The sequence below is a fragment of the Centroberyx affinis genome, unplaced genomic scaffold (genome assembly GCF_046629955.1).
Source record: "Centroberyx affinis isolate AG114_WGS23_722 - 3 ecotype Tasmania unplaced genomic scaffold, CSIRO-AGI_Caff_v1 ptg000549l_1, whole genome shotgun sequence".
Lineage (NCBI taxonomy): Eukaryota > Metazoa > Chordata > Actinopteri > Beryciformes > Berycidae > Centroberyx > Centroberyx affinis.
This window is the reverse complement of record NW_027279194.1, coordinates 505695-524469: the sequence shown is the minus strand read 5'-3', so window position 1 is coordinate 524469 and position 18775 is coordinate 505695. Positions and strand designations below refer to the sequence as shown.

Genomic DNA, 18775 nt, shown 5'->3' with positions numbered 1-18775 from the left:
ATACAACTAGATCTATTTCAGTCATTTTTTTTTAAGAAATGCTTTTGCCTCATCGAATCCCAGGTCTGTCAGTTCTCACTTGTGTTCTGCTCATCATCTCATATCTAGATCTGAAAGGAACTTACAGTTTCTCACATCACTAAACGGTGCTTCCTCCACGGCGCATGACAACCCCCACAGCCGAACTGTCACATTAAGTTCTTGTTCCCCTTATCTTGAAATAGATACACTTCAACTGACAATTTTGTACATGCTGTCTATGTGATAGATAAAACATGTACAGACATTTTCGATTACAAAAAAAACGGAGAATCTGAAGAATCACTGTGTTGAGTTTGGAATCAACAATGAAACAAATTCTTAAGAGCTACAAGTGGTATAAAAAATTTAATTGTTTTAACTTACGAAAACACTTAAAACCCTAATTCCACACACATTTTACTGCTGTAAACATACAATTCAGTCACATTGGCACATCTCACTTTTTTGTAAACTAAACACACCTTCTTAATGAGATAAGACTAAAATTTGATATACAGCTGGACGGAAGTGATTGGATAGGTTTTTTTGCTGCTGCTAGAAAGACACCGACTTATTGTCAACAGCTTGTTGCTGAGCAAAAGCACTAAAACAGTGGTGCATGGAGATGCATTGGCATACCCACATGACCTAAGTCCAGGACAAATTTCCACATGCACTGTCCATGTGCCTGTCTGAGAAGACCCCACAGCCGCCGCTCCGGCTGAATGTCTACACCCCAGTTTCCTTCCTCTTTAGCGAGCTACGGAACTTCTTATCCAGTCTGGTCTTGGAGTGCGTCCGCGGGCCGAGTCCAGCGCCCGAGACATGGGGACAGTTCTCATCTGCCTCTTCGCCATAGATGCCGTTTGAGATAGTTGAGGAGCGGCGCTTGGCTCTGACGGCTTCTTCCTGAACCCTGAGTGGAGCCGCCTGGTGCTGGGCCATTGCACTGCGTAGGCAGTTGAGCCACTGCTGCTTGTGGTAGATGTCATTGACCTGCAGGGTGTGGGACTGGCCGTGGGATGGATCCACAGAGCTCACACGGAATATATTCTTAGCTAAAGGCAAAGGAACACAATCGGTTAATAAAAAAGACTCTCCTCGCGGCATGAACAGATACCGTCTCCATAACATACATTTGTTTGCACTGTCTTTACGTACAGACTGTGCAGAGCAGCACGCAAGGTTTATCTGCATTTGTTTCGGGATTTCCTGAAGTATATGAACAAAGATCTGTATGGGCTTTATTATCTAGTTTCCCTCCAATGAAGAACTATTATGGAGGGAAAATTATTTATTTATTTTATTTAACATTTAATATTTTGGTATGGATATTCAACAATAAATGTTGAATCTTAATGTTTTGTGTATGACTTTATTACCATGCAATGTTAATTTATATTTAATATTTATTTATATGTATTACTACTTTTGCTGACATTTTGACACCATCCGGTTTAGTTGACACATGTCTTTATAATGCAAAAGTAGGATACATCCAATGCATGCAACACTTGCAATGCAAACCTCATGCAGTAACGCAACAGAAACAGCCTCCCATTTAGAATGAATTTCCAGTAGAAGGCAAGAGATTTGTTCCAACCAGTGTGTTCACTACGCAAGGTTGCAAAGTCATTACTAGTATATAGAAACCTTTCAATGTTAGCTCCTTCAAATTGTAAAACAGATCTGTTGCATCAAAACAGAAAAGGGCACCGCTGAGCCACTACAGACACTCTGGCTGCAGGTAAGGCGCAGACTGAACCCACCTTTCTCCCCATTGGTGAAAGCCCCTCTGAAGGAACCACCCATGCGGATCTCTCCGTCCTGCAGGTCCTCTAGAGCCATGTCCCGGACCGGGATGGGCTGCCGGTACACCTGGAAGCAGCTCCTCTCATTACGAGTCACCGGCCGGGTCAGAACCAATAGCTCAGAGAAGAGGAACACATGCAGCTTCTGCGGTGCAACATCAAAATAGAGAATGAGATTATGTATATTTATATAAACATATATGATACATGAATTATGTATGTAATTATGTATAGATGCTCAAGATGGAGGATAACCCTAATTCTCACCGAGCCACTCTTGTTCCGCAGCTCACCATGACACAGAAGGGTCTTACAGTTGTCTATGAGAGGGTCCCGCTGCTTATCATCCAGGTACTCCAGCTTGTCTATATAGTACTGGCACTCTGACTCCCCTTTCCTCATGTTGATGTCAGACAGAACTCCCTGGATTATTGTAATCTGGATAATTAAAAGGATTGTTTTCAGTTGGCTATTTGGCAAGCATACAAGAAGATAGAATAACCAGTGATATGTGCTGTTACTACAAAAACAGTATATTATCATTGATTAATTTATAACATTTTGAGCTACAGCCATGTCATTTATCAGTCTCAGTGGCTCAATGTAAATAACAACACTGTGTGTGACTGCAACAATCAGTAACATAGATGTCATACTGCTCTCTCCAGATTGGCTACGTCTGGGTGATCAGGAGGAGTGTGTCTGAGGATCTCTCGCAGCAGCAGCGGGTATTTCACCAAGCGTGAACGCGGGATGTCCAGGAAGCTCCAGAGGTCCAGCTTCCTGCTGAAGGGCGACTCAAGGCAGCGCTGCAGGAAGTCCTGCACCCGCCTGTCCTGCTTCTTCTGGTCCAGCAGGGCTTTGGCTGCCAGCTGGTTGCTGCAGTAGTCCTTGTAAGCATTCAGACCAGGCAACTGAGAAGACACAGTGACAATTAGGGCTGAAAGATATTGACAAAAAAAATAAGTTTTTCTTGTCATACATTTTTTAGAATTTAAAAGAAAAGTGTAAAAAAAAACCCACAGATGCCAGTGTGCAGGATTTGCTGACTTTGAGTATGATGAAAGGTATTTACCAATATTATACTTGATTCATGGACCAAAGACTACCCGCAGCTCTAAAATGCCTTGTTTATTAGTCCATTTGGGATGTCCCTCTCTTTAGCAATTAATTGCATCCTCTGCGATTTGGAAATTGCAATAGTTCCTATTGCGATTTAGATTTTTTTTTGTTTTATTAATTGGTCAGCTCTAGTTACAATTATTCCCTGTACATGCTAAAATTGTGTCCACATACTATTTTCTGATCAGCACAAATTTGACAGAATTTTATAACTGTATGCCTGTGTGATAAACATTAAACTAATATGTTCTCGTAATATTAGAGTGTCGTACATACCCAGTCTATTACTATCTGTCCAATCTGACCTACTGTCCCATTGGGGCCAGTTCCCTCTGTCAGCTTCGTCAGTAGGTCTACAGAGACAAAAGCACACACATGATCAGAAACCCCTGAGAACAAATACAAATGAAAAGGTAACAACTGGAGCAGTGCGATTCCTACACTGGGCAGTGATGGCTTACCCTCATGCAGGGGGATGTACGCATCCAGGTCCCCAAAAATGTGAGCCAGTTCCTCCTCAGTCATGATGCAAAGCTTTAGCATGGGATCATGGTATGCCTGAATGTAAGCAAAGCAGCAATGTGAGTGCAAAAGAGTGGACAAAGGGAACGTTCATATTTTAATTTCTCTGTCTAATTTTAAATTGAATATTCTAACCTTTCGTGCAAGTTGGAGATCCTCGATGAGATCCTGCTCACCCCTATAAAGCTCATAAATTGCCTGGAGAGAAATGTTATAAGAGAAAAATAATCATTATTTTTCTGTACTCTGTGCACTTTTAAGCTCACTGCATGAGGGCTACAAACAACCGAACTGCACAACCTCTTGTCTCTTGATCTCTTTGGTGGAGAATGTGCTCTTCTGATGGACATCCAGCGTCTCGGACCACAGTGTGCTGTTTCTGCGTTTAGTGGGAGTGGGGCCTGCTGCCTTGCTGCTGGCTTTGAGGGAAATCCCCGGTGACTTGCTATCACCGCGTAACGACATTGACTAGAGAACACAAAGTTTCATAATCAGACACAATGGACAGAAAGTATACTTATTTAAAGTAGCTGATGGTAAACTTGTAGACTCAGTGTCAAGGGAAATGTACCTGGATGGTCTGGCCGAAGCGCCGAACTGCCCCATTCTTTGAAGGAGAGATCAAGTTGGCCAGGGATGAGACCTTGGCCAGCGGTCGCACACGCTTGTTACTAGGTTCCTGGAAATCAAAGAAATGAACTGTTTTCAGTCCCACTTGATTGAGGTAAGACTGAGTGCATGACTAGGGACAAACTGGCTCAGATTAATTTTCTTCACTCTCACGCCTTCAGACAAGCACTTGCACCGTCAGTCTGAGGAGAGCGGGATTATCCTGACCTCATAACACCCAGAGCGCTCATGGCCGTCATGCTGCTAGAACCTGAGTCATGCTGAGGGATTTAAGTTTCTCGTCAGGACACATTCAAGGGTGTTGGACTGAGGGACAGGCACAAGGCTGACGTGACTCTCACCTTCAGGTCAAAGCTGGACAGACTGACTGTGTCATCGTCCTTCTCTTTGCGTTTTCTCTTCTGTGGCAAAGTAATGACACACACCGGTTACTTTCACAAGTCAGATGAGCTTTCAAATAAGAGATTTGCAGCAATGTCTAATGTCTAATATAAATTTAATAATCACTGTCACACCCCAAAAAAATTAAACTACCACTACTATGACTAGTAATAATAATAATAATAATGTTGATTAATAAGTCACATGAGCATTCCTTATGACAGTCATGACATTATTTTCATCCAATACACAAACAGATAATGTGCAAGGGCTGATTCTCTGAAGTCTAACATGTTGGCATTATGTTGTCAAGAGTGACTCACTAGACTGAAGTCCCATGGTGTCCCTGGAGTGAGGAAGGTGAAGGAGCTGCCTCTCTGCAGTGGAGGTCTGCAGGAGATGAGGCAGGTCAGGGAAATAAGTAATGGCCGTCCACAATGAAGACCAGGTGTATTCACTTGCATGATATAGGCTAGTGAAGCCTAATTTAAATCAAACTCATCTACGGGTAACTAATTCTTTGTAACTAGCTTATGATAATATATTCAATCAGATTCACCCATGGTGAAGGTAGAGAGACAGGAAAAACACTGTTTTCCATGACTTTAGCCCCAAAATCTATAGGGACTGCATTACTATCTGTCAATAATATGGATGTCATCTCCCCTATACTTCAAATAAGATAAGCATCTGACTAGTTTTGAGATTCGAAAATGTGAGTGACATGAGGAGCTGGACTGGTTTCTGTTGCTACAGGGGGAAAGTGCAGGGTTCCCACACCTTTTCACTGATTAAATTCAAAAACGTTTCCATGACTTCTCCATGACCCCCTTTCAAATTTCCATGACCAAATTTCAATGAGATTGAATTAAAATATCATAAAATGTTAAAGGTACCTTTCAGGTGGAATTTGATACATATCTTAGCCTAATTGTAATGCATACTGTGCATTATAATTGAATGCATTTTATTTGTTTTTCTGTGATTCATAATGTTTAGCCCAATTTATAATGTTTAGCAAGTCGAGACAACCTCTCTTAGAAGTGGTATTTCATGCATTTTAATGGAATTCAATTCTGTTTCCTGTTATTCAAATTCTATTCCAGTTCTGTTTCCTTACAGCTCCAGAAATTTAATTGGAATTTATCATGCATTCTCAACTCAATTAATGAATGACTCCAACCCTGGTGTGGTGGAAACCCTGAACGTCAGTTACAGTGACAAAACAAAGCAGTTACAGAGAGAGAAACAATGTCTTCTTCTTGGTAAACGTCCAGAGGCTGCTGCTAAGGCCAAGGACGGTCACACTGCTGCTGGTAAATAACGTTAGCTAGCCAGTCAGCCAGCACTGCCCCTGTCAGTTAGCTAACTAGCTAATCATAATAATAAAGCAGCTCGGGATGGCTAAACTCTCACCATATCGCTAAGGGAGCTGCCAAAATAAACATTTTTCATATTTGTAGACACAAACATACTTTTTGGAGTTGTTTCTCCGTGCTGTTTCGGGAGACGGCTCCGCCGCACTGATAATACTGGTGGTGGATGTCCTCGATGGCACCCTGCGAAGTCTCTGCTTTTTGTTCTCCGTCGCGCTTCCAATAACTTCCTCGGTTTCTTCCATTTTGTGGTGGGCTCCCTTTTAAAAAACAGTTATACTACAACTGCGATATAGCTAAACAATCAAGACAGAGTCGATGTGTCTGGAAACTGGCCCGACATGTACAAAGAAAACAGAGGGTCGATGACAACAACTGCACAAACACAATCGAAACGACGACGACGGCGGAAGTTTGAATATGGCGGATTCTTGAAAACGGACCAATGAGGAGACGGCTCGGGGCACTTGTTACTAGGATACCGTGAGGTGGGAGGGGCTAGCGAGACATTTGTAAAGCATGGGGATTGAGGAGAAAGAATTCAACTGTGTATCTACATAACTCCAAGTAGATATGATTTTTAAATAACTGTTATCAGCGAATGACTGAATTTCACTACACTGCAGAAAATCCAGCCAATCTTTTCAGTGTAAACATTGGAAAGTATGTATAAAGTCTCTGTGGGAGGGTGAGATTGAGCAAGGGATATGTTATCATATTCGTGCATGAGACAGATCAGCGTAATCTCTATATTTCCTATCCCCAACAGTCATGATAACATATTTTGAATGGGAGTGATGTTGCTCATGCAGGAGAAAAATTCCTCTATAACCACTGTTTTATTAACTATCCCCAAAAGAGAGAAATAATAGAATAGTGTTTGCATTTTCTGAAGAAAATATGAGTGTGCGTTCTGAATGCAAAAAGTAGGCCAATGAAGTATGGAAGTGGAATAGTAGAACAGAATTAGAATTTAATGTGAAAACTGACTAATGGATGTGTCTGATGTCTTAACCATCATATTATTTATAGCTTCTAGAACGAAAATGGTGATAAAAGGGCTTCATAAGCCTTTAATCTGCTTATAAGTCTGAGTAATTAATAAGTTTAATTGAGTTTTTAGGCCTATCACTATAGCAGTAGTGTTTCTGAGACAGATTTTAGTTGGTCACGAGCAGCTCAAATCAATAATTGAAACCACCACAATTTACAATTTCTTGTCAACACTTAAAGGGAGATTGATTACACAAATCCTCACAGTCTAATATGAAATGTCAGTGTTCATGAGCCAACATGGAGGGATCAAAGGATACAACTATGTATAAGATGAGAACATACAGTAGCCTATGTGATTCAAATGTCTCATTTGAATTCATAGACTTGTTTCTGCTCAGAGACAGAAATGTAAATAGTATGTGAATATTACCCTATGAATATTACATCAGAATGCCTGTAACTTTTTATTTTTTATTTTTTTTGCATCTGATGCATATTACATTTGACAAGATGCCTACTCTACAACTCAGATACAATTTTGAATTGATTATAAAGGGGAAAAAAGTATATCAAATTTAATATATTGGATGCAAACCACACAGATTCATTTCCTTCCAAATTTCTTGGCTCAAACCCTGCATCAAACTGTTCAACTGTTCATCAAGAATAAACAATGAGTTTAAGGGAAGACAAGTTGGCGCTATAACCATAAACCATCAGTTTTTACATTGTTATACAGTTCAGGATTATGCGCTAGAGCAGTGGTTCTCAACCTAGTGGTCAGGACCCCCCAGGGGGTCGCAAGATGGTGGTGCTATGCCATAAGACCATCAGTTTAATAATTTACATTGATGTACAGGTCAGGATTATGCTCTAGAGGCACACTGACCTGACCATCAGTCACACGGGACACGATGGGTCCTTGGACCCTATAGCTCCGTCCTTCATGAGCACATCATCACCATCCGTTCCACTTTAATCAGGATACCTGTCAGTCACATGAAATACGGCGCCTGACATCACTACAGGAGCGTCTTTATAAAGCCAGGTAGCGGAGGGCAAATACAACGGCCACCAAGGCACTTTGTAGGCCAGGACTGACAGCTTCATGATGGCTGATATCATGTGGTTTTGTGAGGAGCTGTTAAGGAGAAGTCATACAATCTGTGGTGGCACAAGTTCATGGTCAGCAACAAAGATGTCAAACTACAAAAAAAAAAAAAAAAAGATGAACACATCTTTAAGGTGATGACACTTCAAGAAATGTTATATAAACATCACAGTATTTGATAATAAAAGCAGTATCTGTATCTGTATCTACTATAAAATAACTTTTATGTCCAATTTTGCACAAGCACATTGACGTCAAACTTGTTTAATGCTAAGTGATTGACTATTGAGTTAGCTTAGAGCAACAGATGGTTTGATCTCCAGTCATTATAATTGATTTCAGATGGTGCTAGAAAGCCTTGAGTGCTCTTGGAGCCAGAAGAAACAAGGCAGTCCTCTCCACAAGGGTGGCAGGGCAGGGAAGAGTGAAATGAAGGAGGCCAGAGAAATGCAGTTAGCATGGAAACGATTTATTGTGTAGAAAACAAATAGGCCTATTATACCTGTGACAGGTGCCGTGACATTAATTAAAGACATAACAAACACAGACATAAACATTTTTGGATGTTTTTTAATCCATCATAACAAAAAGTATAGGTTATTCCAATATTTACAAATAACCTCTAAAAACTGTAATGTAAAACTAGATGATGTAAAACACATGTTCAGCTGTCACATACTGTCTCTCCTTTTGTTTAAAGCTGAGACAATAAATTTCAGAGTGAAATTTATATATCCAGTCGAATAAATCACTATGTAAACACATTGAAATTTGACTAGTGAGATTATATAAACAAAGTCAGTAATGGACAGTGCATCAATAGGAGGTGCCATACTCCAATCACAAATCACTTCAACTTTAGAAATGGTTTACACAATACTCAGGTAGACCTCATGGGAACTGAATTCACAGAGAGGCTAAGGTGGATTCATGATTTATGTGTCAACAGGCCGGTGGGAGGTGCACAGAGGGAGCTACAAGAAAGCAGGAATAACAAGAAGCGGGACAGCAGCTGTAGCCGGTTTAGTGAATGAAACTCAGAGCAGGAGAGCACGGCAATTTATACGAATATGACCTACTTTTTTTGGCATTACAAGAACGTATCATGTTTCACTTTTCTTTTTCCATGTACAGTGTCTGTACATGCTGGTAGTCCACCTCCCAGAACACTGATTTCATATGGTGCTAGAGACTGGGTACAAACATCTAATCCACCAGATGAAATCAGTTTCTGAGCGCAGTACTTCACTCAACGAGTCTTCTGTTTGTTATGGACAGCATGTGAGGCAATTGCATGGTCAGAAATGTGCTGCGAAACACATTTTTGATGCAATAAAAGAGATCCTTGATGCTATGGTATGTGTGGAAAGACACTGGCATGCCCCCTGTTGCTAAATGGGTGCAGAGGGAGGTCACAGGTCGCCGTGGTCAGAGGAGGGAAGCTGTCCTCTGTCTCCTCTCTCCTCTCTCATGACGGCCCATTCTAAAAACGAACAGCAGAGGGTGTGGTTACATTGCAAATCGCAGCCAAAACATGACCCAGACTGGTGGAAGAAATTCAACAGTGAGTGAACCCTGGTAAAAAGGTGATTATATTTTTGAAGTGGCAGCGTCAGCAAAGCTTGGAAACCTCTGGGTGTCTCCAAGCGCCCCACCTACCTGGCTCAGCATTCAACACCTGAACACTCTGGATATTCCCACCCAGTGTAGACCAAGATCATCCTGATAAAGCATCATATCAGGGTTCAGACTGACATCATATTTTTTTTTTACATTGGAAACAGATTATAGAAAAAAATATATATAATAAGAAATATTCAGTTAGAGAGACAGACTACAAGGTTAAACACTGGTCAAGAAAACAGATTTGTGACATTTCTGGCCTCTATAAAATAAAAAAATAAAAAAATAAAAGAACCACCTTGATAAAAACACATCTGATAGGAAAGAGCAGGTAACGGGATGAAAAAGCAGTAGGTAGATCGGAAGAGTGAGGAGAGCTGGAGCAAAAAGATGCTCTGTGGTAGAAAAAAAACACTGAGGTCTCTATAGAAGGAACTCAGAGAGAGAGAGAGAAAGAGAGAGAGAGGAGGGTGCTGAGACTAAATGTGTACATAAAGGTGTCAGGTCTAATAATAATGTTTCTATCCCATATGAGGTATGACTCATGTTGGTCTCAGATGGCTCCGGATTCTTGGCTTGTTTGGCACAGGAGCTGAAAGGGCTGAAGGTTTATTGTATGACACACTGTTCATCCCACCCCCTCTACCAGTTTTTTCGGGCCAAATCTGCTCCTCATCTCAGTAAACATAAAATTCAGCAAGCAAGAGACACCAAGATATACCAAATAAAACAATTTTCCTTTCAAGGAAAACATTTGTTCCAACGTAGTCTTCCAGGCAGCCACGTCACAAAAAAACACCAACACTGGGCGACTTAAGAAAGAGGAAATTAATTTCTGTCCTCTGCTGGGTTTTATGATGGGAAATATTCTGCATCACCAAAAGGGAAAACTGTTCAGGGGATGATGACTGAGGCAGGGAAGCCGCCTAATGAGAGGTCAGACGGATGGCGGTGACTGGTCCCAGGAGGTATCAAAAGAAAACAACTGATGTTTTGCACTGTAGTCACCAAATTGTCATTTCTCATCATGCAAATCTTTTTGTCCATCAGCCATGCAGGAAGTCAGATCATGACTCTAATGAAAGCTGGGAGTGAGTCAGTCAGCACAGCTCATCATTGGGCTATGAGGAGCAGAAGCCAGCGGAGACTGTAGTTTATGGATGAGGATGTGATGCTTGTAACCTATTGTTCCCCTGAGCTTCAGAAGATGGTGCACATCTGTGTGTGGACCGTAGATCATCCTGAAGGCAGCGTGTCTCAGTGTGTGCGGCCTCAGGTTCATATTTGAGTTAATGCTCATTGGTATGCTGCAGTGAGTTCATACATGGGGCAAACAGAGCAATTATCCTTAATGGCAGAAGGTATAGACCCATGAATATGTGCATTCATATGTTCGTTTGACAGAGAGAGGGGGAGAGAGGGAGAGAGAGAGAGACAGAGAGTAAGAGAAAGAGAGAGAGAGAGAGTGGTTGCATGTAGGAAATGTATGGGAGGGGAGACAGAGAATGAATCTGCTGATGGAGTTGTATTCCAGTAGGAGAGTCTCATATTCATCATGTCATGAGCAAGGGAATTGATGACCCCGCCCCCACCCCACAACACACACACACACACACACACACACACACACATACTGTGTGTTGCTGTGGCATGCCAGTGTTACTTATGGTATGGGAATTGGAGCGTAATTAACATTTAGGTTCCTGTACTATTGATTATTTAATTTTATCCAGTTTGAAGTTCAGCAGCTGAGCAGAGTCTGCCACACCTTGTGACTCAAACCGACTACCTGGAATAGGCTACTCCTCCACACAGAAATTTTACTTTGCCAAGAAAAAAAATGTTGATCCAAATAATTCTGGGAGTGATTCTGAAATGATCTAATCTCTTGCGCACATATTTGACACAAATTACACGCAAACATTCATTCTCACAGACAAAAACAAAAAGTCTTTTCTACTCATGTGACATGCAGACACATGTCGGCATCGTCGACAAGGTCTTGTTTCCGTTGGGTGAAGGCAGCGAGAGAGAAGTGCGTGCTCTTGCTGTGTCGGGGCGGAAAGCTAAAGGAGCCTGTCGGGTTCGGAAACCCAGTAAGGCTCTGGGCAGCGGGCCACGCAGGAGAAACCCATCCTCAACCGTCTTTTAAACTAGGACATTGAAACGGAGTCTATCCAGCTCCTCGTCAATGTCAGCGCTTAAGATGGCATGTGCATCATGTGCCATGGCAACAACTCTTGACTTCAAGCAGTCATCCTTCTGGCAGAACAGTCATATAACATTAATTCCTGGGCTTTTCATTTTCTATGAAACGGCAGCAAAGGCAGAAGACCTCGTATTTATGAACACATACAGTGCATCAGGCATTTCCATGACGTGCTCACACACATGCAAAACAGGGACAGAAATGGAATAAGTCTTGTTGAAATAGAGAAAATAAATGTCAGCATATTTGATGCTGGAGGATGAGCGCCCAGGAAATTTAAATACTAGCAGGGAGAGATATGCCAGTCAGTCGATAATTAGTCTGGACCTTTATCGCTTTTGCCTTAGATCAGTGAATGTGCAGACAAAGGGAGACTACATCACACGCAGGATTTAAATGACAGAATGAGGTTTGCAGGAAGTGTGTTGTGTTCTGCAGCTATATATATACCCACAGCACCGATGTAGGACAGGATCCAGGTGTGGTCACCTGGCACTCACATATGCTACATCCAGATAAGAGAGGGAAGAGAGGGGGAAATGAGGACTGAAAGTGAAACAGCCTCATGTCTGTGCCGCAGAAAGTGTATTTTCTCTTGGTAATTCAGTGGAAAGCTGAGGAAACCGCTGACAGAATGTTGAAAGGATGACGCCTCGGAAATCAATCTCACATCTCCAAGTGGCATCGCATCTAGTCCGTGTGTGAGAGCACAGAGCGAGAGAGAGAGAGGAGAGAGAGAGAGAGAGAGAGAGAGAGAGAGACAGATAGAGAGAGAGAGGGAGAGAGAGAGAGAGAGAGAGGGAGGGAAAGTGTCTTCTCTCTGAGGCCGAGAGGCAGAAGGAACACACCTGAGGCGTGTGTCATTGCATCTGAGATTATTAGATAGTAATTTAGAGAAGAGGTCTCCGTCCCGTCACTCATACGGAAGGAGTGCCAGATTCCTGCCTCCTGCCACACGGCAACAACAACAACACGAGCTTGCTGCCGTTCATGGTCACACTTTTTCAATGAATACTGATCAGGGAAAATGCTTGTAATGGCTAATACGCCCTGGCAGCAAGTTTCCCAAGACACGGTAGAAAATATGAGTAATAATGTATAGTCATTTAGCATGGCTACAGGTGACCGATGACAGTTCAAAAATAGACTTAAAGTGAAACTGCTACATCACGTTTTGTGTAATTATGTAATTTAACATCTGTTGTTGTAATAAGAGAGTTGTAAATTTAACTGGATCCACATGTAGTCTTTATCACCGTGAAATACTGAGAAATATACATGAATGAACAGAGACTAACACACACACACACACACACACACACACACACACACACACACACAAACACACACACTAACCTGTTGCGAATTCTCCCTCACCTACCACAGGATAGATGTAAGGTGTTTTTTCTCCTCAGAGATGTCTTCATGCTTGCTGATCCGACTGAGAGATGATCTGTCCACATGCCCATCCCTCTCTGTACTGTACATGCTGTAGTCCTCATGATCCTTCTCCCTCTGTGTACGTGTGTGTGTGAGTGTGTGTGAACGCACTGAGCGACAGAGGAGTTCTGCGATGGAGATGCCAGGGAGAGCGCAGCCCCTTGCCTCTCTCTCTCTCTCCCTCTCTGCTCTTTACAGTCAGCATGAGTCGTTCATCCGCTGCTCTGCCAGAGTCATTATTGTAACTGTGAGTCAACAGGCTTCCACACATGCTCTCTCTCTCTCTCTGTTTCACACACACACACACACACACACACACACACACACACACACACACACACACACAGACACACACACACACAAATTATATTTATATCCACATGTTTACAACAAGTGCTGAGGACATAAAAAGTGAAAATATTAATGTTTTGCAAGGCTTGTAGCATGTAAAATACAACCAATGCTTAAGTGCTTAGGCTCTGTCTCTAAAACACACACACACACACACACACACACACACACACACACACACACAAACATTACACACCCAAAGCATCAGCGGTCTCACTAACACAAACAAGCAATTATCCCGTTTACACACTATATCCACATAATTGTTTAGATTTATGTCGACCACACTTCTACCGACTCTAAACTGCTGTGAAATTTTCACAGGATGGTATTATTCCTTGGTTTCCCTCCTTTGGGGCTGGACTACACTCCTGAACTCATGAACACAACAAATTGTGTGTGTACAGAAAACAGGAACATAACCCTATTAAACTAGCCGCAACTTGAGAGAACTGTCAGAGAGAATCCAAGCGTTACCAGAACAACACTGCTTACACAAACCCAGTAACTTCCTCCATCAGTTGGACCACACAAACTGGGAAATTCCCGGGTAGAGAGGAAAGGAAAGGAGGAAATCTGATCAGCATGGCGATGGCAGGTGAGAGGGCGCGACTCACAGAGCAGGAATCTTATTCCTGCGTTCCATTTGTGTGTGACGGGAAATAGAATAATTGGTGCCTCTGTCAAAGACCAAAGGCATGGTCGTTCACACACACACACACACACACACACACACACACCATGCCCCAGCCCCCGCAGCCCAGCACGTGTTTTATCCTCAGTAACCATTCCTATATGGTGAGTCAGCTGACCGCACGATGAGTCGCTCTTTCTTCTCTTTTCATCCGTCCATCTTGAAGACGCCAGAGGCACGGCTGTGTGTTCTGAGTCAGATCCACCTCTTCACCCCGTAACCCCTCACCCAGATCTGCCCCCCCCACCCCCCACCCCACCCGAACTCCTCATCATAGAGGAATCCACAATCCAACTGTCTATCATCCAGCATCCTCTCACGGTGTCGTGTCCACAGTGTGTGTTTGTGTGTGTGTGTGTGTGTGTGTGTGCACCTGCCACTCTTCTCTCCTCCTTCTCTCTCCTCCTCCTCCCTCCCTCCCTCACTCCCTCCCTCCCTCCTCTCTCACTTCCCTCTCCAGCCGCAGCATCGCATGGAATGCCTCTCTGCATGTCCGCAGCTTCGCGGCCGGCCCCCGCCCGCTGGCCAACATCCTGACCATCCTGCCATCCATATAATCCTCACCAGCTGCTGTGGAGAACTTTCTCATAAAGACTCAAGCAGAAAAAAAACACAAAAACTTTCCTTTCTCTCCCATTTACTCTGATGTGCTGTTTCTCCTCTCTCCCTCTAATTAAAATTAAAATTCAAACAGGCTTTATTGGCAGGACAAAGCAATATGTTTGCAAGAAAAATGGTAATAATTGCACAAACAATATTGAGCCTGGATTGAGAACATGATCCAGTCAACAGCAATGAATCGTAACTGATCATATTCATTCTTATAGCTCCAAAAAGTTTATGTTTACCTATATTTACATATTGTACAACATGACTTATTAGCATGGCCTATAGGCTCTTTCTGAGGTTATGGCAAGCCATGACATACAGTATTTAGTAGCCAACGTCTCTCTCTCTCTCTCTCTCTCTCTCTCTCTCTCTCTGTCTCTCTCTCTCTGTGTAGCTCCAGACAAACCAACAAACAAACATGTGCCGTATCTGTTTCACAGCAGAGACATGACCCGGTCTGCTGGACTGTCAAAACACTAATTTGCAGTTGGACTTCACCACCTGCATTCAGCATACAGCCACATTAAGACACCCTGAGTGCTTTGGGAGGCCTGTTTTGCCTGTGTGCTCATTTGGAGGACACAGAGCAAGAAGCAGACAAACTCGGACAGATTCAACCAGTCATTTGTTCCAAGTGCAATTAGGCTTGGGAGTGAGCAGAAGAGAGTTGGACCTGAGCCTTTTAGCGTGGCTTCCTAGTAAGAAAAGGCATTGACGGATACTGTATGTTCCTCTGTGTTACTAATGCATTCTGTTATATCTGCGCGACCCGTATCCTGTGGTATCAATAAAGTAACAATACTACCACTACGATTACTGCTATTACCACTGGCAGTCATCACACCCTCCCTCCTCCCCCAGAGTTCAGCGGGCAAGGCGACGGAGACAACACCAACACTGGCGTTATGTAAGAATCCCACCCGAGAAGTCTGCAGGCTTCAGACGCGTCCTTGGTAACAATCACTATAGCACCACCAATGAAAGGACAGGATTGCGTAACAGCTAATTCAACACCTTCCAAAAGCAGCTACTCTAGGCGTAGGAGATCTAAACACACTTACACACAGGTGATAGCTTGAAGAGTTTCACACGGCTTCTATATAATCAACTACAGCTTCTTCAAACATTTCTGCAGCCCAATTATAATTCATATAATTTACATACAACTCAACTGCAGCTTCATTCCATTCTACAGCAATATAGACAAACATATAGACATTTCCCATGCTAATATATAATGAGAAGGAACAGGACAATACTTTCCCCAGAGGAGCAATATGTCCTAAATGTTGTTACATGAATCTGATCTTTATAACTAGCAATGCAGCTGATTGATGAGAATATAGCAGCCAGTATTCTTTATGTAAGTCTAATGTGAGTTATTCTGTGATATATTTCTGAGTTCTGATTTCACTGAGAGGGTGATAAGGTTACAGTGACGGGGTTTTCCTCTGTGGAAGGAGAAATTGGGCTCTGGTATGCAAGCGAACAAACAAACACACAAACACACACACAAACAAACACACACACACACACACACACACACACACACACCCTCACACAAACACGTAATATAACAATACAAACCTTGTATTGTTATATTGTATTTTATGTTGTCCTTGTGAGGACATTGTGTTGACATTCATTCGCTAACCCATAACCCTAAACCTCCCACTTCTAAGGCCTACATCTTTCATTCAATTTTAAATGCTACAAAAATAATATATATACGTATATTTTTTGCACAGAGAAAGGCTTAGAGATTTTTGCAGAACGATGTATATCAGACTGTTAGCATTCCAAAGACACAAACATCTAGTATGAACAGCATTTTTTCCTTGTTATATTGCTTTCAGGTTTGCCCAAAATGAAAATAGGATCCATGTTCGGCAACTATCTGAGAAACTGTAATTTTTCCCTGTCATACAATTGCCATTTTTCAAGACACTCAAAATCTCCATCCACCCACACATCTTAATCCTATTCATCCTATCAACTATCAATATTACTACATCAAATATAAACAGTACCCTAATCTAAACAGTACAACAAAGTGATTCATTATGCAGGGTGAAAGAACATACTATGTTGGCCAAGAGTTTGGATGCATTGTAGTAATGCCATGTTTTTCCCACATGAAATCACACAGCCATCTATGACGGACAGACTTTGTTTTTAATCCATTTATTAGTGCAAGCTTAATATCACATAAATGATTTTGCACTTGTGTTTTTTGGCAATCCATACAGGAGTCTCACAGAATCCAACAGTTCATTATCAGTACCAACAGAACTGGCATTGTTGCATCTCTTCAGATTCAAATCTAGTGGCTATTTTGTTATGAAGTGAGAATGGAATTGTTGCTATTTTGTTATGAAGTGAGAATGGAAGTAAGAATGTTTAGTTGTATTGTTTCAAAAATTGTGTTCAGTCAGATGTAAAAAAAAAAGTGGAACGTTCACTCAACAGTTTATTTCAGTCGAACAAAATGATGGACTACCTTAGTGAACAATTATTTCCAGTCAGAGAGGAAAGATATCTCCTGACACTTTTCGTCACATCAGACATCTACAAGAATGAAACTGGAGGTACGCTTACAATTACAGCTGATGTAACATTAGCCGTGCTTGTACAGATGAGATACCGGAGCTGTAGTGTTATAACACTGTTGTCATGTGAAAATCTTGTATCTCCAAAATGTAGCTAAATGGTTTATTTCTAATGGAAGCTATGCCAAAATCTCAAATTCCAGTGATATGAGGTCAAACCAATGGCAATAGTCTGCTTACTACAGTAAGATTGAAAATGAGGCAGGGTTAGCTAAATGCTCTAAACTTGTAGTTACTAAGCTACACACCTTGCATCCTCTCCAAAATGTCAACTTTTCAGGAGCTAAGAAAAACAGCCTTGTTTTCAGCTTGACAGCCCTGTAGCTTTGAGTTTATCTAGATTAATTGGTTTCGAAATGATTTCATAAACCAAAGGTGTTGTAGAATGTTCTCAACACGTAGAGGAGCATGTAATCCTTCAATTGAAGTTAAAAAATCAAAATCACCAATACTGGAGTTATGAGGTTTTCATCCGACAGAAACATTTTTCAATCTCTCTCTGCAGGTGGTGACCTTGCACGGCCAAAGCCTCAGTTCATCAAGATGCAAGTGTCCAACCTCAGGTCCTCTGATCTGACTTATGGCCAGATGAAGGCCTTGGCCACCTGCATGCCTGCAATCCACCTCTGGCCCCACAGAGGCGATGAGCATTTGGAGCAAATGTGGCAGCAGGAAAGGCTGTGTGTGCGGCAGCTCAGCACACCTTCCCGCAGTCAGCCACCAGCCCATGCAGGAGTCCTGATGCCAATCGGTCAGGTGGATCGACCAAGGAACTCAGTCCCAACCTCAGCGGTGACAGCTGGAGCCGAGGGGCAGGAAGATCACCAACCAACTAACCAACTACTGGTGGTGACTTCAATCCACCCGGACCAGATCGACATGGAGGCCCTGGCCAACCCCAGGAACCACTTCAGCCTCATGGAGTGTGAGGGGAGGCAGTTTGTGAGAGTCATCTCCCCTGTGTGTTCGCCCGATGGAAGCGAGATCGGCGGCAGATGGAGAGTGTCTGACTACAGTCTGGAGGGGCAGATGATCCTGTCTGTGATCTGTACTGTGACCACGGACATGAAGGACCAGAGTCTTGAGGAGGGAGGGAAGTCACAGTGAGAAGAGGAAGGACTCTGATGAGAGAAGCAGCAGCGTTTTAGAGGAAAGTTCCTCTTCATCCAAGAGCGAGCACAGAGTCTGAAGGAGAACACGGCCTTTTTTTCTGCTGTTAATACAGCAGCAGACTTTGCATCTGTATTTTTATTCTTGTCGTCTAATTTAA

At 42.5% G+C, this 18775-nt stretch overlaps 1 protein-coding gene across 1 annotated transcript; it reads right to left on the bottom strand.

Moving 5' to 3' along the window:
• On the bottom strand, positions 1-6205 carry LOC139642959 (neuroepithelial cell-transforming gene 1 protein-like). The gene is made up of 12 exons (XM_071518045.1): positions 5963-6205; positions 4811-4877; positions 4448-4507; positions 4048-4155; positions 3777-3944; positions 3612-3674; positions 3416-3512; positions 3231-3307; positions 2489-2746; positions 2100-2270; positions 1791-1977; positions 1-1079 (listed from the first exon to the last, which is right to left on the bottom strand). Exons 1-12 carry the CDS (start codon positions 6106-6108, stop codon positions 751-753), a joined length of 1731 nt encoding a protein of 576 aa, XP_071374146.1. The 5' UTR covers positions 6109-6205; the 3' UTR covers positions 1-750.
• Positions 6206-18775: the final 12570 nt, after the last annotated feature.